The sequence below is a fragment of the Coregonus lavaretus genome (genome assembly GCF_964263955.1).
Source record: "Coregonus lavaretus genome assembly, contig: HAP1_SCAFFOLD_259, whole genome shotgun sequence".
In the NCBI taxonomy this organism is placed as follows: domain Eukaryota; kingdom Metazoa; phylum Chordata; class Actinopteri; order Salmoniformes; family Salmonidae; genus Coregonus; species Coregonus lavaretus.
The window spans coordinates 525,892-541,567 of NW_028160020.1; the positions used below are offsets into that span (position 1 = coordinate 525,892).

The following is a 15,676-nucleotide window of genomic DNA, read 5'->3' on the forward strand; positions in this document are numbered from 1 at the left end:
GTCCACCCTACTAACTAACTCTCTGTCTGTCTGTCTGTCTGTCTGTCTGTCTGTCTGTGTCCCAGGTGTTTGTAGAGGTATATAACATGACAGCAGACCCCTACCAGCTCAGTAACCTGGCGAAGACCATTGACCAGGAGGTCCTGGAGAAGATGAACCACAGACTGATGATGCTGCAGTCCTGTTCTGGACCGTCCTGTAGGACCCCTGGAGTCTACGACACACGGTACGCACAGACACACCACCACCACCACGCACAGTACACAGACCAACCACCACCACCACCACCACCACCACCACCACGCACAGTACACAGACCAACCACCACCACCACCACCACCACCACCACCACCACGCACAGTACACAGACCAACCAACCACACCACCACCACCACCACCACACCACCACCACGCACAGTACACAGACCAACCACACCACCACCACACCACCACCACCACGCACAGTACACAGACCAACCACCACCACCACCACCACCACCACGCACAGTACACAGACCAACCACCACACCACCACCACCACGCACAGTACACAGACCAGCCACACCACCACCACCACCACCACCACGCACAGTACACAGACCAACCACCACACCACCACCACGCACAGTACACAGACCAACCACCACCACCACCACCACGCACAGTACACAGACCAACCACCACACCACCACCACCACCACCACCACGCACAGTACACAGACCAACCACCACACCACCACCACCACGCACAGTACACAGACCAACCACCACCACCACACCACCACGCACAGTACACAGACCAACCACCACACCACCACCACCACGCACAGTACACAGACCAACCACCACCACCACCACCACCACCACGCACAGTACACAGACCAACCACCACCACCACCACCACCACGCACAGTACACAGACCAACCACCACCACCACCACCACCACGCACAGTACACAGACCAACCACCACCACCACCACCACGCACAGTACACAGACCAACCACCACCACCACCACCACCACGCACAGTACACAGACCAACCACACCACCACCACCACCACGCACAGTACACAGACCAACCACACCACCACCACCACCACCACCACGCACAGTACACAGACCAACCACCACCACCACCACCACCACCACCACGCACAGTACACAGACCAACGACACCACCACCACCACCACCACCACGCACAGTACACAGACCAACCACCACCACCACCACCACGCACAGTACACAGACCAACCACCACCACCACCACCACCACGCACAGTACACAGACCAACCACCACCACCACCACCACCACGCACAGTACACAGACCAACCACCACCACCACCACCACCACCACCACCACGCACAGTACACAGACCAACGACACCACCACCACCACACCACCACCACCACCACGCACAGTACACAGACCAACCACCACCACCACCACCACCACCACCACCACCACCACGCACAGTACACAGACCAACCACCACCACCACCACCACGCACAGTACACAGACCAACCACCACCACCACCACCACCACCACCACGCACAGTACACAGACCAACCACCACCACCACCACCACCACCACGCACAGTACACAGACCAACCACCACCACCACCACCACCACCACCAAGCACAGTACACAGACCAACCACACCACCACCACCACCACCACCACCACCACGCACAGTACACAGACCAACCACCACCACCACCACCACCACCACCACGCACAGTACACAGACCAACCACACCACCACCACCACCACCACCACCACCACCACGCACAGTACACAGACCAACCACCACCACCACCACCACCACCACCACGCACAGTACACAGACCAACCACACCACCACCACCACCACGCACAGTACACAGACCAACCACCACCACCACCACCACCACGCACAGTACACAGACCAACCACACCACCACCACCACCACCACCACCACCACCACGCACAGTACACAGACCAACCACACCACCACCACCACCACCACCACCACCACCACCACCACGCACAGTACACAGACCAACCACACCACCACCACCACCACCACGCACAGTACACAGACCAACGACACCACCACCACCACCACCACGCACAGTACACAGACCAACCACCACCACCACCACCACCACCACCACCACCACCACGCACAGTACACAGACCAACCACACCACCACCACCACCACCACCACCACCACGCACAGTACACAGACCAACCACACCACCACCACCACCACCACCACCACGCACAGTACACAGACCAACCACCACCACCACCACCACCACGCACAGTACACAGACCAACCACACCACCACCACCACCACCACCACCACGCACAGTACACAGACCAACCACCACCACCACGCACAGTACACAGACCAACCACCACCACCACCACCACCACCACGCACAGTACACAGACCAACGACACCACCACCACCACCACCACCACCACCACGCACAGTACACAGACCAACCACCACCACCACCACCACCACGCACAGTACACAGACCAACGACACCACCACCACCACCACGCACAGTACACAGACCAACCACCACCACCACCACCACGCACAGTACACAGACCAACCACCACCACCACCACCACCACGCACAGTACACAGACCAACGACACCACCACCACCACCACCACCACACCACCACCACGCACAGTACACAGACCGACCACCCAGCTCTAACCCACCCCTCTCCTCAGACCACCCAGCTCTAACCCTCTCCTCTCCTCAGACCACCCAGCTCTAACCCTCTCCTCTCCTCAGACCACCCAGCTCTAACCCTCTCCTCTCCTCAGACCACCCAGCTCTAACCCTCTCCTCTCCTCTCCTCAGACCACCCAGCTCTAACCCTCCCCTCTCCTCAGACCACCCAGCTCTAACCCTCTCCTCTCCTCAGACCACCCAGCTCTAACCCTCTCCTCTCCTCAGACCACCCAGCTCTAACCCTCTCCTCTCCTCTCCTCAGACCACCCAGCTCTAACCCTCTCCTCTCCTCTCCTCAGACCACCCAGCTCTAACCCTCCCCTCTCCTCAGACCACCCAGCTCTAACCCTCTCCTCTCCTCAGACCACCCAGCTCTAACCCTCTCCTCAGACCACCCAGCTCTAACCCTCTCCTCTCCTCAGACCACCCAGCTCTAACCCTCTCCTCTCCTCTCCTCAGACCACCCAGCTCTAACCCTCTCCTCTCCTCTCCTCAGACCACCCAGCTCTAACCCTCCCCTCTCCTCAGACCACCCAGCTCTAACCCTCTCCTCTCCTCAGACCACCCAGCTCTAACCCTCTCCTCAGACCACCCAGCTCTAACCCACCCCTCTCCTCAGACCACCCAGCTCTAACCCTCTCCTCAGACCACCCAGCTCTAACCCTCTCCTCTCCTCAGACCACCCAGCTCTAACCCTCTCCTCTCCTCAGACCACCCAGCTCTAACCCTCTCCTCTCCTCTCCTCAGACCACCCAGCTCTAACCCTCCCCTCTCCTCAGACCACCCAGCTCTAATCCTCTCCTCTCCTCAGACCACCCAGCTCTAACCCTCTCCTCTTCTCTCTACAGACCACCCAGCTCTAACCCTCTGCTCTCCTCAGACCACCCAGCTCTAACCCTCTCCTCTCCTCAGACCACCCAGCTCTAACCCTCTCCTCTCCTCAGACCACCCAGCTCTAACCCTCTCCTCTCCTCAGACCACCCAGCTCTAACCCTCTCCTCTCCTCAGACCACCCAGCTCTAACCCTCTCCTCTCCTCAGACCACCCAGCTCTAACCCTCTGCTCTCCTCAGACCACCCAGCTCTAACACACCCCTCTCCTCAGACCACCCAGCTCTAACCCTCTCCGCTCCTCAGACCACCCAGCTCTAACCCTCTGCTCTCCTCAGACCACCCAGCTCTAACCCTCTCCTCTCTACAGACCACCCAGCTCTAACCCTCTCCTCTCCTCAGACCACGCAGCTCTAACCCACCCCTCTCCTTTCTACAGACCACCCAGCTCTAACCCTCTCCTCTCTACAGACCACCCAGCTCTAACCCTCTCCTCTCCTCAGACCACCCAGCTCTAACCCTCAGACCACCCAGCTCTAACCCTCTCCTCTCCTCAGACCACCCAGCTCTAACCCACCCCTCTCCTCTCCTCAGACCACCCACCCCTCTCCTCTCCTCAGACCACCCAGCTCTAACCCTCTCCTCAGACCACCCAGCTCTAACCCTCTCCTCTCCTCAGACCACCCAGCTCTAACCCTCTCCTCTCCTCAGACCACCCAGCTCTAACCCTCTCCTCTTCTCTCTACAGACCACCCAGCTCTAACCCACCCCTCTCCTCAGACCACCCAGCTCTAACCCTCTCCTCTCCTCAGACCACCCAGCTCTAACCCTCTCCTCTCTTCAGACCACCCAGCTCTAACCCTCTCCTCAGACCACCCAGCTCTAAACCTCTCCTCTCTACAGACCACCCAGCTCTAACCCTCTCCTCTCCTCTCCTCAGACCACCCAGCTCTAACCCTCTCCTCAGACCACCCAGCGCTAACCCACCCCTCTCCTCTCCTCAGACCACCCAGCTCTAACCCTCTCCTCTCCTCAGACCACCCAGCTCTAACCCTCTCCTCTCCTCAGACCACCCAGCTCTAACCCACCCCTCTCCTCAGACCACCCAGCTCTAACCCTCTCCTCAGACCACCCAGCTCTAAACCTCTCCTCTCTACAGACCACCCAGCTCTAACCCTCTCCTCTCCTCTCCTCAGACCACCCAGCTCTAGCCCTCTCCTCAGACCACCCAGCTCTAACCCTCTCCTCTCCTCAGACCACCCAGCTCTAACCCTCTCCTCTCCTCTCCTCAGACCACCCAGCTCTAACCCTCTCCTCTCCTCTCCTCAGACCACCCAGCTCTAACCCTCTCCTCTCCTCTCCTCTCCTCAGACCACCCAGCTCTAACCCACCCCTCTCCTCTCCTCAGACTACCCAGCTCTAACCCTCTCCTCAGACCACCCAGCTCTAACCCTCTCCTCTCCTCAGACCACCCAGCTCTAACCCTCTCCTCTCCTCAGACCACCCAGCTCTAACCCTGTCCTCTCCTCTCCTCAGACCACCCAGCTCTAACCCTCTCCTCTCCTCAGACCACCCAGCTCTAACCCTCTCCTCTCCTCTCCTCAGACCACCCAGCTCTAACCCTCTCCTCTCCTCAGACCACCCAGCTCTAACCCTCTCCTCTCCTCTCCTCAGACCACCCAGCTCTAACCCTCTCCTCTCCTCTCCTCAGACCACCCAGCTCTAACCCACCCCTCTCCTCTCCTCTCCTCAGACTACCCAGCTCTAACCCTCTCCTGAGACCACCCAGCTCTAACCCTCTCCTCTCCTCAGACCACCCAGCTCTAACCCTCTCCTCTCCTCAGACCACCCAGCTCTAACCCTCTCCTCAGACCACCCAACTCTAACCCTCTCCTCTCCTCAGACCACCCAGCTCTAACCCTCTCCTCTCCTCTCCTCAGACCACCCAGCTCTAACCCTCTCCTCTCCTCTCCTCAGACCACCCAGCTCTAACCCTCTCCTCTCCTCAGACCACCCACCCCTCTCCTCTCCTCAGACCACCCAGCTCTAACCCTCTCCTCTCCTCTCCTCTCCTCAGACCACCCAGCTCTAACCCTCTCCTCTCCTCAGACCACCCACCCCTCTCCTCTCCTCAGACCACCCAGCTCTAACCCTCTCCTCTCCTCTCCTCAGACCACCCAGCTCTAACCCTCTCCTCTCCTCAGACCACCCACCCCTCTCCTCTCCTCTCCTCTCCTCAGACCACCCAGCTCTAACCCTCTCCTCTCCTCAGACCACCCAGCTCTAACCCTCTCCTCTCCTCTCTACAGACCACCCAGCTCTAACCCTCTCCTCAGACCACCCAGCTCTAACCCTCTCCTCAGACCACCCAGCTCTAACCCTCTCCTCAGACCACCCAGCTCTAACCCTCTCCTCAGACCACCCAGCTCTAACCCTCTCCTCAGACCACGCAGCTCTAACCCTCTCCTCAGACCACCCAGCTCTAACCCTCTCCTCAGACCACCCAGCTCTAACCCTCTCCTCAGACCACCCAGCTCTAACCCTCTCCTCAGACCACCCAGCTCTAACCCTCTCCTCAGACCACCCAGCTCTAACCCTCTCCTCTCCTCAGACCACCCAGCTCTAACCCTCTCCTCTCCTCTCCTCAGACCACCCAGCTCTAACCCTCTCCTCTCCTCAGACCACCCAGCTCTAACCCTCTCCTCTCCTCTCCTCAGACCACCCAGCTCTAACCCTCTCCTCTCCTCTCCTCTCCTCAGACCACCCAGCTCTAACCCTCTCCTCTCCTCAGACCACCCAGCTCTAACCCACCCCTCTCCTCTCCTCTCCTCTCCTCTCCTCAGACTACCCAGCTCTAACCCTCTCCTCAGACCACCCAGCTCTAACCCTCTCCTCTCCTCTCCTCAGACCACCCAGCTCTAACCCTCTCCTCTCCTCAGACCACCCAGCTCTAACCCTCTCCTCAGACCACCCAGCTCTAACCCTCTCCTCTCCTCAGACCACCCAGCTCTAACCCTCTCCTCTCCTCAGACCACCCAGCTCTAACCCTCTCCTCTCCTCTCCTCAGACCACCCAGCTCTAACCCTCTCCTCTCCTCAGACCACCCAGCTCTAACCCTCTCCTCTCCTCTCCTCTCCTCAGACCAACCAGCTCTAACCCTCTCCTCTCCTCAGACCACCCACCCCTCTCCTCAGACCACCCAGCTCTAACCCTCTCCTCTCCTCAGACCACCCAGCTCTAACCCTCTCCTCTCCTCAGACCACCCAGCTCTAACCCTCTCCTCTCCTCAGACCACCCAGCTCTAACCCTCTCCTCTCCTCAGACCACCCAGCTCTAACCCACCCCTCTCCTCTCCTCTCCTCAGACTACCCAGCTCTAACCCTCTCCTCAGACCACCCAGCTCTAACCCTCTCCTCTCCTCTCCTCTCCTCAGACCACCCAGCTCTAACCCTCTCCTCTCCTCTCCTCAGACCACCCAGCTCTAACCCACCCCTCTCCTCTCCTCTCCTCAGACTACCCAGCTCTAACCCTCTCCTCAGACCACCCAGCTCTAACCCTCTCCTCTCCTCAGACCACCCAGCTCTAACCCTCTCCTCTCCTCAGACCACCCAGCTCTAACCCTCTCCTCTCCTCAGACCACCCAGCTCTAACCCTCTCCTCTCCTCTCCTCAGACCACCCAGCTCTAACCTTCCCCTCTCCTCAGACCACCCAGCTCTAACCCTCTCCTCAGACCACCCAGCTCTAACCCTCTCCTCTCCTCAGACCACCCAGCTCTAACCCTCTCCTCAGACCACCCAGCTCTAACCCTCTCCTCTCCTCTCCTCTCTACAGACCACCCAGCTCTAACCCTCTCCTCTCCTCAGACCACCCAGCTCTAACCCTCTCCTCTCCTCAGACCACCCAGCTCTAACCCTCTCCTCTCCTCTCCTCAGACCACCCAGCTCTAACCCTCTCCTCTCCTCAGACCACCCAGCTCTAACCCTCTCCTCTTCTCTCTGCAGGTATAATTTTGATCCTCGTCTGATGTTCAGTAACAGGAGCCACCGGAGCAACAGGCTGAGACGGGGCCTGAAATAAGGAGATGAGAGAGAGAGAAAGGGAGGAGAGAGAGAGAGGAGGGCTGTCTGAGCCCATCCTGCTGTTACCTAGAGAGGGAGGAGAGAGAGAGAGAGGAGGGCTGTCTGAGCCCATCCTGCTGTTACCTAGTGGCTGAGACTTCAGAGGGGGACCTGCTGTCCACTCCACACTACAGCACTTTTAACAGGGAGGCCTTTGTCTGTACACAACACACCCCGTCTACCCTGTGTGTGTGTGTGTGTGTGTGTGTGTGTGTGTGTGTGTGTGTGTGTGTGTGTGTGTGTGTGTGTGTGTGTGTGTGTGTGTGTGTGTGTGTGTGTGTGTGTGTGTGTGTGTGTGTGTCTGTGTACAGTAGCACCCAGTGATTCTGTTTATTTTAAGACATGGTTTGACTGATTTAATTTGACATGTTGTGTTCGCTAATTATATGAGGAAAATAAATTACTACAAATCAGCTGTTTTTCCAAATCATTAACAAGTCGTGACCGGCTACAGCAGGACTAGAAACCAAACACGTTGTTTCTCTTTCTCCCAGTAGGACTAGAAACCAAACACGTTGTTTCTCTTTCTCCCAGTAGGACTAGAAACCAAACACGTTGTTTCTCTTTCTCCCAGTAGGACTAGAAACCAAACACGTTGTTTCTCTTTCTCCCAATAGGACTAGAAACCAAACACGTTGTTTCTCTTTCTCCCAGCAGGACTAGAAATAATGGATTGGGTCATTTTGGAGTCACTTTTATTGGAAATAGTAATATAATGTTTCTAAAGACTTCTACATGAATGTGGATGCTACCATGGTTACGGATAATCCGGAATGAAGTGTGGATGCTACCATGGTTACGGATGATCCGGAATGAAGCGTGGATGCTACCATGGTTACGGATAATCCGGAATGAAGTGTGGATGCTACCATGGTTACGGATGATCCGGAATGAAGCGTGGATGCTACCATGGTTACGGATGATCCGGAATGAAGCGTGGATGCTACCATGGTTATGGATAATCCGTAATGAAGCGTGAATAATTCCACATTTAATAATGTAGAAGTTGTTTAGAAACATTCTATTCTTATTTACAATAAAAGTGACTCCAAAATGACACTTTTATTTACCGTTCATTTCTATTGGACACAAGATATAATCTGAAACACAACCAAAACAAACAGCAAATGCATCCAACAAGTTTGTAGAGTCACAAGCTTGATGTAATCATTGTGTTCTAGGAATATGGGACCAAATACTTAAATTTTGACTACTTTAATACACAAACAAGTGAATTTGTCCCAATACTTTTGGTCCCCTAAAATGGGGGGGGGGGGGACTATGTACAAAAAGTGCTGTAATTTCTAAACGGTTCACCCTCAAATTAAAGCTGACAGTCTGCACTTTAACCACAGTCATTGTATCAAGTGTTGGAGTGTACAGAGCCAAAACAAACAGAAATGTGTCACTGTCTCAATCCTTTTGGAGATCACTGTATGTACTGTTGTGGCGTCATTTGAACATATTTACAGACCTTACAGTTCTGAGACATGTATCTGTAGTGGTAAGGCCGGAAACAGTGGAGCGGTCAGGGAGACAGAGGGCCTTTTAAACTAACTGAATATGTTCTGATGATGTGCTGCCGTAGCTGTAAGGTCAGAGATTTGCAACCAGCATCAACTTTGTGTGTTTGGAATTCCCAGATAGTTTCTTGTTGACTATAACTCCTGATCTTTTCAGCAACATCTTTATTGCTAGCTAGCTACAGGGTGCATTTAGCTATTTTAGAGAAATAAACGTTACTTTTATTTCAGTTAAAACCTCTTTTGGATAGTCTCCTCTACACGGACACCACGCTCACACACACAGCTAACCTGTCAATCACACAGCTACACACCTGTCAATCACACAGCTAACCTGTCAATCACACGGCTAACCTGTCAATCACACAGCTAACCTGTCAATCACACAGCTAACCTGTCAATCACACGGCTAACCTGTCAATCACACGGCTAACCTGTCAATCACACGGCTAACCTGTCAATCACACAGCTAACCTGTCAATCACACAGCTAACCTGTCAATCACACAGCTAACCTGTCAATCACATAAATCCAACCATCTCAGTATCCATTGTCCCTAACCCTCTGTCTCAGCTCACTGATGCACTTTCCAATCTGTCCAAACGGTTCCATGGTTTTGCAGCCTCTGTCTCAGCTCACTGATGCACTTTCCAATCTGTCCAAACGGTTCCATGGTTTTGCAGCCTCTGTCTCAGCTCACTGATGCACTTTCCAATCTGTCCAAACGGTTCCATGGTTTTGCACATTTTTTTCCCCCGATTTAGTAGTTTTTGTTATGCGATTGTTATACATTTCTGGCTTGCGTTGCTTGTCCAATAAACTAAAGGTATTCTGAAATCACTGCCTGGTTCGTGGCATTTTTTTTTCAGTGTGTTTAAAATGTACTGTTGGAAAACCGAGATCTTACCACAGTCATAGTTAAACATGTACAGTGAGGGAAAAGGATTTGATCCCCTGCTGATTTTGTATGTTTGCCCACTGACAAAGAAATGACCAGTCTATCATTTTAATGGTAGGTTTATTTGAACAGTGAGAGACAGACTAACAACAACAAAATCCAGAATAACGCATGTCAAAAATGTTATAAATTGATTTGCATTTTAATGAGGGAAATAAGTATTTGACCCCCTCTCAATCAGAAAGATTTCTGGCTCCCAGGTGTCTTTTATACAGGTAACGAGCTGAGATTAGGAGCACACTTTTAAAGGGAGTGCTCCTAATCTCAGTTTGTTACCTGTATAAAAGACACCTGTCCACAGAAGCAATCAATCAATCAGATTCCAAACTCTCCACCATGGCCAAGACCAAAGAGCTCTCCAAGGATGTCAGGGACAAGATTGTAGACCTACACAAGGCTGGAATGGATTACAAGACCATCACCAAGCAGCTTGGTGAGAAGGTGACAACAGTTGGTGCGATTATTCGCAAATGGAAGAAACCCAAAAGAACTGTCAATCTCCCTCGGCCTGGGGCTCCATGCAAGATCTCACCTCATGGAGTTGCAATGACCATGAGAACGGTGAGGAATCAGCCCAGAACTACACGGGAGGATCTTGTCAATGATCTCAAGGCAGCTGGGACCATAGTCACCAAGAAAACAATTGGGAACACACTACGCCGTAAAGGACTGAAATCCTGCAGCGCCCGCAAGGTCCCCCTGCTCAAGAAAGCACATATACAGGCCCGTCTGAAGTTTGCCAATGAACATCTGAATGATTCAGAGGAGAACTGGGTGAAAGTGTTGTGGTCAGATGAGACCAAAATCTAGCTATTTGGCATCAACTCAACTCGCCGTGTTTGGAGGAGGAGGAATGCTGCCTATGACCCCAAGAACACCATCCCCACCGTCAAACATGGAGGTGGAAACATTATGCTTTGGGGGTGTTTTTCTGCTAAGGGGACAGGACAACTTCACCGCATCAAAGGGACAATGGATGGGGCCATGTACCGTCAAATCTTGGGTGAGAACCTCCTTCCCTCAGCCAGGGCATTGACCATGGGTCGTGGATGGGTATTCCAGCATGACAATGACCCAAAACACACGGCCAAGGCAACAAAGGAGTGGCTCAAGAAGAAGCACATTAAGGTCCTGGAGTGGCCTAGCCAGTCTCCAGACCTTAATCCCATAGAAAATCTGTGGAGGGAGCTGAAGGTTCGAGTTGCCAAATGTCAGCCTCGAAACCTTAATGACTTGGAGAAGATCTCAAATCAATGTGCGGGGGCACCGGCTAGTTGAGGTAGTTGAAGTAATATGTACATGTGGGTAGAGTTAAAGTGACTATGCATAAATAATTAACAGAGTAGCAGCAGCGTAAAAAGATGGGGTGGGGGGGCAGTGCAAATAGTCTGGGTAGCCATGATTAGCTGTGCAGGAGTCTTATGGCTTGGGGGTAGAAGCTGTTGAGAAGTCTTTTGGACCTAGACTTGGCACTCCGGTACCGCTTGCCGTGCGGTAGCAGAGAGAACAGTCTATGACTAGGGTGGCTGGAGTCTTTGACAATTTTGAGGGCCTTCCTCTGACACCGCCTGGTATAGAGGTCCTGGCTGGCAGGAAGCTTGGCCCCAGTGATGTACTGGGCCGTACGCACTACCCTCTGTAGTGCCTTGCGGTCGGAGGCCAAGCAGTTGCCATACCAGGCGGTGATGCAACCAGTTAGGATGCTCTCGATGGTGCAGCTGTATAATTTTTTGAGGATCTGAGGACCCATGCCAAATCTTTTCAGTCTCCTGAGGGGGAATAGCCTTTGTCGTGCCCTCTTCACGACTGTCTTGGTGTGTTTGGACCATGATAGTTCGTTGGTGATGTGGACACCAAGGAACTTGAAGCTCTCAACCTGTTCCACTACAGCCCCGTCGATGAGAATGGGGGCGTGCTCAGTCCTCTTTTTTTTTTCCTGTAGTCCACAATCATCTCCTTTGTCTTGGTCACGTTGAGGGAGAGGTTGTTATCCTGGCACCACACGGCCAGGTCTCTGACCTCCTCCCTATAGGCTGTCTCATCGTTGTCGGTGATCAGGCCTACCACTGTTGTGTCGTTGGCAAACTTAATGATGGTGTTGGAGTCGTGCCTGGCCATGCAGTCATGGGTGAACAGGGAGTACAGGAGGGGACTGAGCACGCACCCCTGAGGGGCCCCCGTGTTGAGGATCAGCGTGGCAGATGTGTTGTTACCTACCCTTACCTCCAGGATCCAGTTGCAGAGGGAGGTGTTTAGTCCCAGGATCCTTAGCTTAGTGATGAGCTTTGAGGGCACTATGGTGTTGAATGCTGAGCTGTAAATGAATAGCATTCTCACGTATGTGTTCCTCTTGTCCAGGTGGGAAAGGGCAGTGTGGAGTGCAATAGAGATTGCATCATCTGTGGATCTGTTGGGGCGGTATGCAAATTGGAGTGGGTCTAGGGTTTCTGGAATAATGGTGTTGATGTGAGCCATGCCTTTCAAAGCACTTCATGGCTACAGACGTCAGTGCTACGGGTCGGTAGTCATTTAGGCAGGTTATCTTAGAGTCCTTGGGCACGGGGACTATGGTGGTCTGATTGAAACATGTTGGTATTACAGACTCAGTCAGGGACATGTTGAAAATGTCAGTGAAGACACTTGCCAGTTGGTCAGCACATGCTCGGAGTATACGTCCTGGTAATCCATCTGAATGTTGACCTGCTTAAAAGTCTTACTCACATCGGCTACGGAGAGCGTGATCACATAGTCATCCGGAACAGCTGGTGCTCTCATGCATGCTTCAGTGTTGCTTGCCTCGAAGCGAGCATAGAAGTGGTTTAGCTCGTCTGGAAGTCTTGTGTCACTGGGCAGGTCGCGGCTGTGCTTCCCTTTGTAGTCTGTAATAGTTTTCAAGCCCTGCCACATCCGACGAGCATCAGAGCCGGTGTAGTACGATTCAATCTTAGTCCTGTATTGACTCTTTGCCTGTTTGATGGTTCGTCGGAGGGCATAGCGGGATTTCGTATAAGCGTCCGGGTTAGAGTCCCGCTCCTTGAAAGCGGCAGCTCTACCCTTTAGCTCAGTGCGGATGTTGCCTGTAATCCATGGCTTCTGGTTGGGGTATGTACATACGGTCACTGTGGGGACGACATCGTCGATGCACTTATTGATGAAGCCAGTGTCTGATGTGGTGTACTCCTCAATGCTATCTGAAGAATCCCGGAACATATTCCAGTCTGTGCTAGCAAAACAGTCCTGTAGCTTAGCATCTGCGTCATCTGACCACTTTTTTTTATTAACCGAGTCACTGGTACTTCCTGCTTTAGTTTTTGCTTATAAGCAGGAATCAGGAGGATAGAGTTATGGCCAGATTTGCCAAATGGAGGGCGAGGGAGAGCTTTGTATGCGTCTCTGTGTGTGGAGTAAAGGCGGTCTAGAGTTTTTTTCCCTCTGGTTGCACATTTACAGTGGGGAAAAAAAGTATTTAGTCAGCCACCAATTGTGCAAGTTCTCCCACTTAAAAAGATGAGAGAGGCCTGTAATTTTCATCATAGGTACACGTCAACTATGACAGACAAATTGAGAAAAAAAAATCCAGACAATCACATTGTAGGATTTTTTATGAATTTATTTGCAAATTATGGTGGAAAATAAGTATTTGGTCACCTACAAACAAGCAAGATTTCTGGAGCTCACAGACCTGTAACAACTTCTTTAAGAGGCTCCTCTGTCCTCCACTCGTTACCTGTATTAATGGCACCTGTTTGAACTTGTTATCAGTATAAAATACACCTGTCCACAACCTCAAACAGTCACACTCCAAACTCCACTATGGCCAAGACCAAAGAGCTGTCAAAGGACACCAGAAACAAAATTGTAGACCTGCACCAGGCTGGGAAGACTGAATCTGCAATAGGTAAGCAGCTTGGTTTGAAGAAATCAACTGTGGGAGCAATTATTAGGAAATGGAAGACATACAAGACCACTGATAATCTCCCTATATCTGGGGCTCCACACAAGATCTCACCCCGTGGGGTCAAAATGATCACAAGAATGGTGAGCAACAATCCCAGAACCACCTAGTGAATGACCTGCAGAGAGCTGGGACCAAAGTAACAAAGCCTACCATCAGTAACACACTACGTCGCCAGGGACTCAAATCCTGCAGTGCCAGACGTGTCCCCCTGCTTAAGCCAGTACATGTCCAGGCCCGTCTGAAGTTTGCTAGAGTGCATTTGGATGATCCAGAAGAGGATTGGGAGAATGTCATATGGTCAGATGAAACCAAAATAGAACTTTTTGGTAAAAACTCAACTCGTCGTGTTTGGAGGACAAAGAATGCTGAGTTGCATCCAAAGAACACCATACCTACTGTGAAGCATGGGGGTGGAAACATCATGCTTTGGGGCTGTTTTTCTGCAAAGGGACCAGGACGACTGATCCGTGTAAAGGAAAGAATGAATGGGGCCATGTATCGTGAGATTTTGAGTGAAAACCTCCTTCCATCAGCAAGGGCATTGAAGATGAAACGTGGCTGGGTCTTTCAACATGACAATGATCCCAAACACACCGCCCGGGCAACGAAGGAGTGGCTTCGTAAGAAGCATTTCAAGGTCCTGGAGTGGCCTAGCCAGTCTCCAGATCTCAACCCCATAGAAAATCTTTGGAGGGAGTTGAAAGTCCGTGTTGCCCAGCGACAGCCCCAAAACATCACTGCTCTAGAGGAGATCTGCATGGAGGAATGGGCCAAAATACCAGCAACAGTGTGTGAAAACCTTGTGAAGACTTACAGAAAACGTTTGACCTGTGTCATTGCCAACAAATAGTATATAACAAAGTATTGAGAAACTTTTGTTATTGACCAAATACTTATTTTCCACCATAATTTGCTAATAAATTCATTAAAAATCCTCCAATGTGATTATCTGGATTTTTTTCCTCATTTTGTCTGTCATAGTTGACGTGTACCTATGATGAAAATTACAGGCCTCTCTCATCTTTTTAAGTGGGAGAACTTGCACAATTGGTGGCTGACTAAATACGTTTTTTCCCCACTGTAACATGCTGGTAGAAATTAGGTAGAACGGATTTAAGTTTCCCACTAGGAGCGCTGCCTGCTTGTGGTGGTAAATAGACAGCAATGAAAAATATAGATAAACTCTCTTGGTAAATAGTGTGGTCTACAGCTTATCATAAGATACTCTACCTCAGGCGAGCAAAACCTTGAGACTTCCTTAATATTAGAGTTTGTGCACCAGCTGTTATTTACAAATATACACAGACCGCCACCCCTTGTCTTACCGGAGTCAGCCGTTCTATCCTGCCGATGTAGCGTACATCCCGTCAGCTGTATGTTGTCCATGTCGTCGTTCAGCCACGACTCGGTGAAACATAAGATATTACAGTTTTTATGTCCCGTTGGTAGGATAACCGTAATCGTAGGTCATCCAATTTATTCTCAAATGATTGAAGATTGGCTAATAGGATTGATGGGAGAGGCAGTTTACTCGCTC

General features: G+C 52.2%; 1 protein-coding gene across 1 annotated transcript in view; it reads left to right on the forward strand.

Moving 5' to 3' along the window:
- LOC311122268 (N-acetylglucosamine-6-sulfatase-like) overlaps positions 1-8,113 on the forward strand; it is a 48,515-nt gene extending 40,402 nt beyond the window's left edge. The window contains exons 11-12 of the mRNA XM_084196657.1: positions 66-226; positions 7,584-8,113. Coding sequence (XP_084052783.1) covers positions 66-226; positions 7,584-7,659 — 237 coding nt within the window. The 3' untranslated portion in view covers positions 7,660-8,113. The remainder of the gene's footprint in view (positions 1-65; positions 227-7,583) is intronic.
- The last annotated feature ends 7,563 nt before the right edge of the window (positions 8,114-15,676 follow it).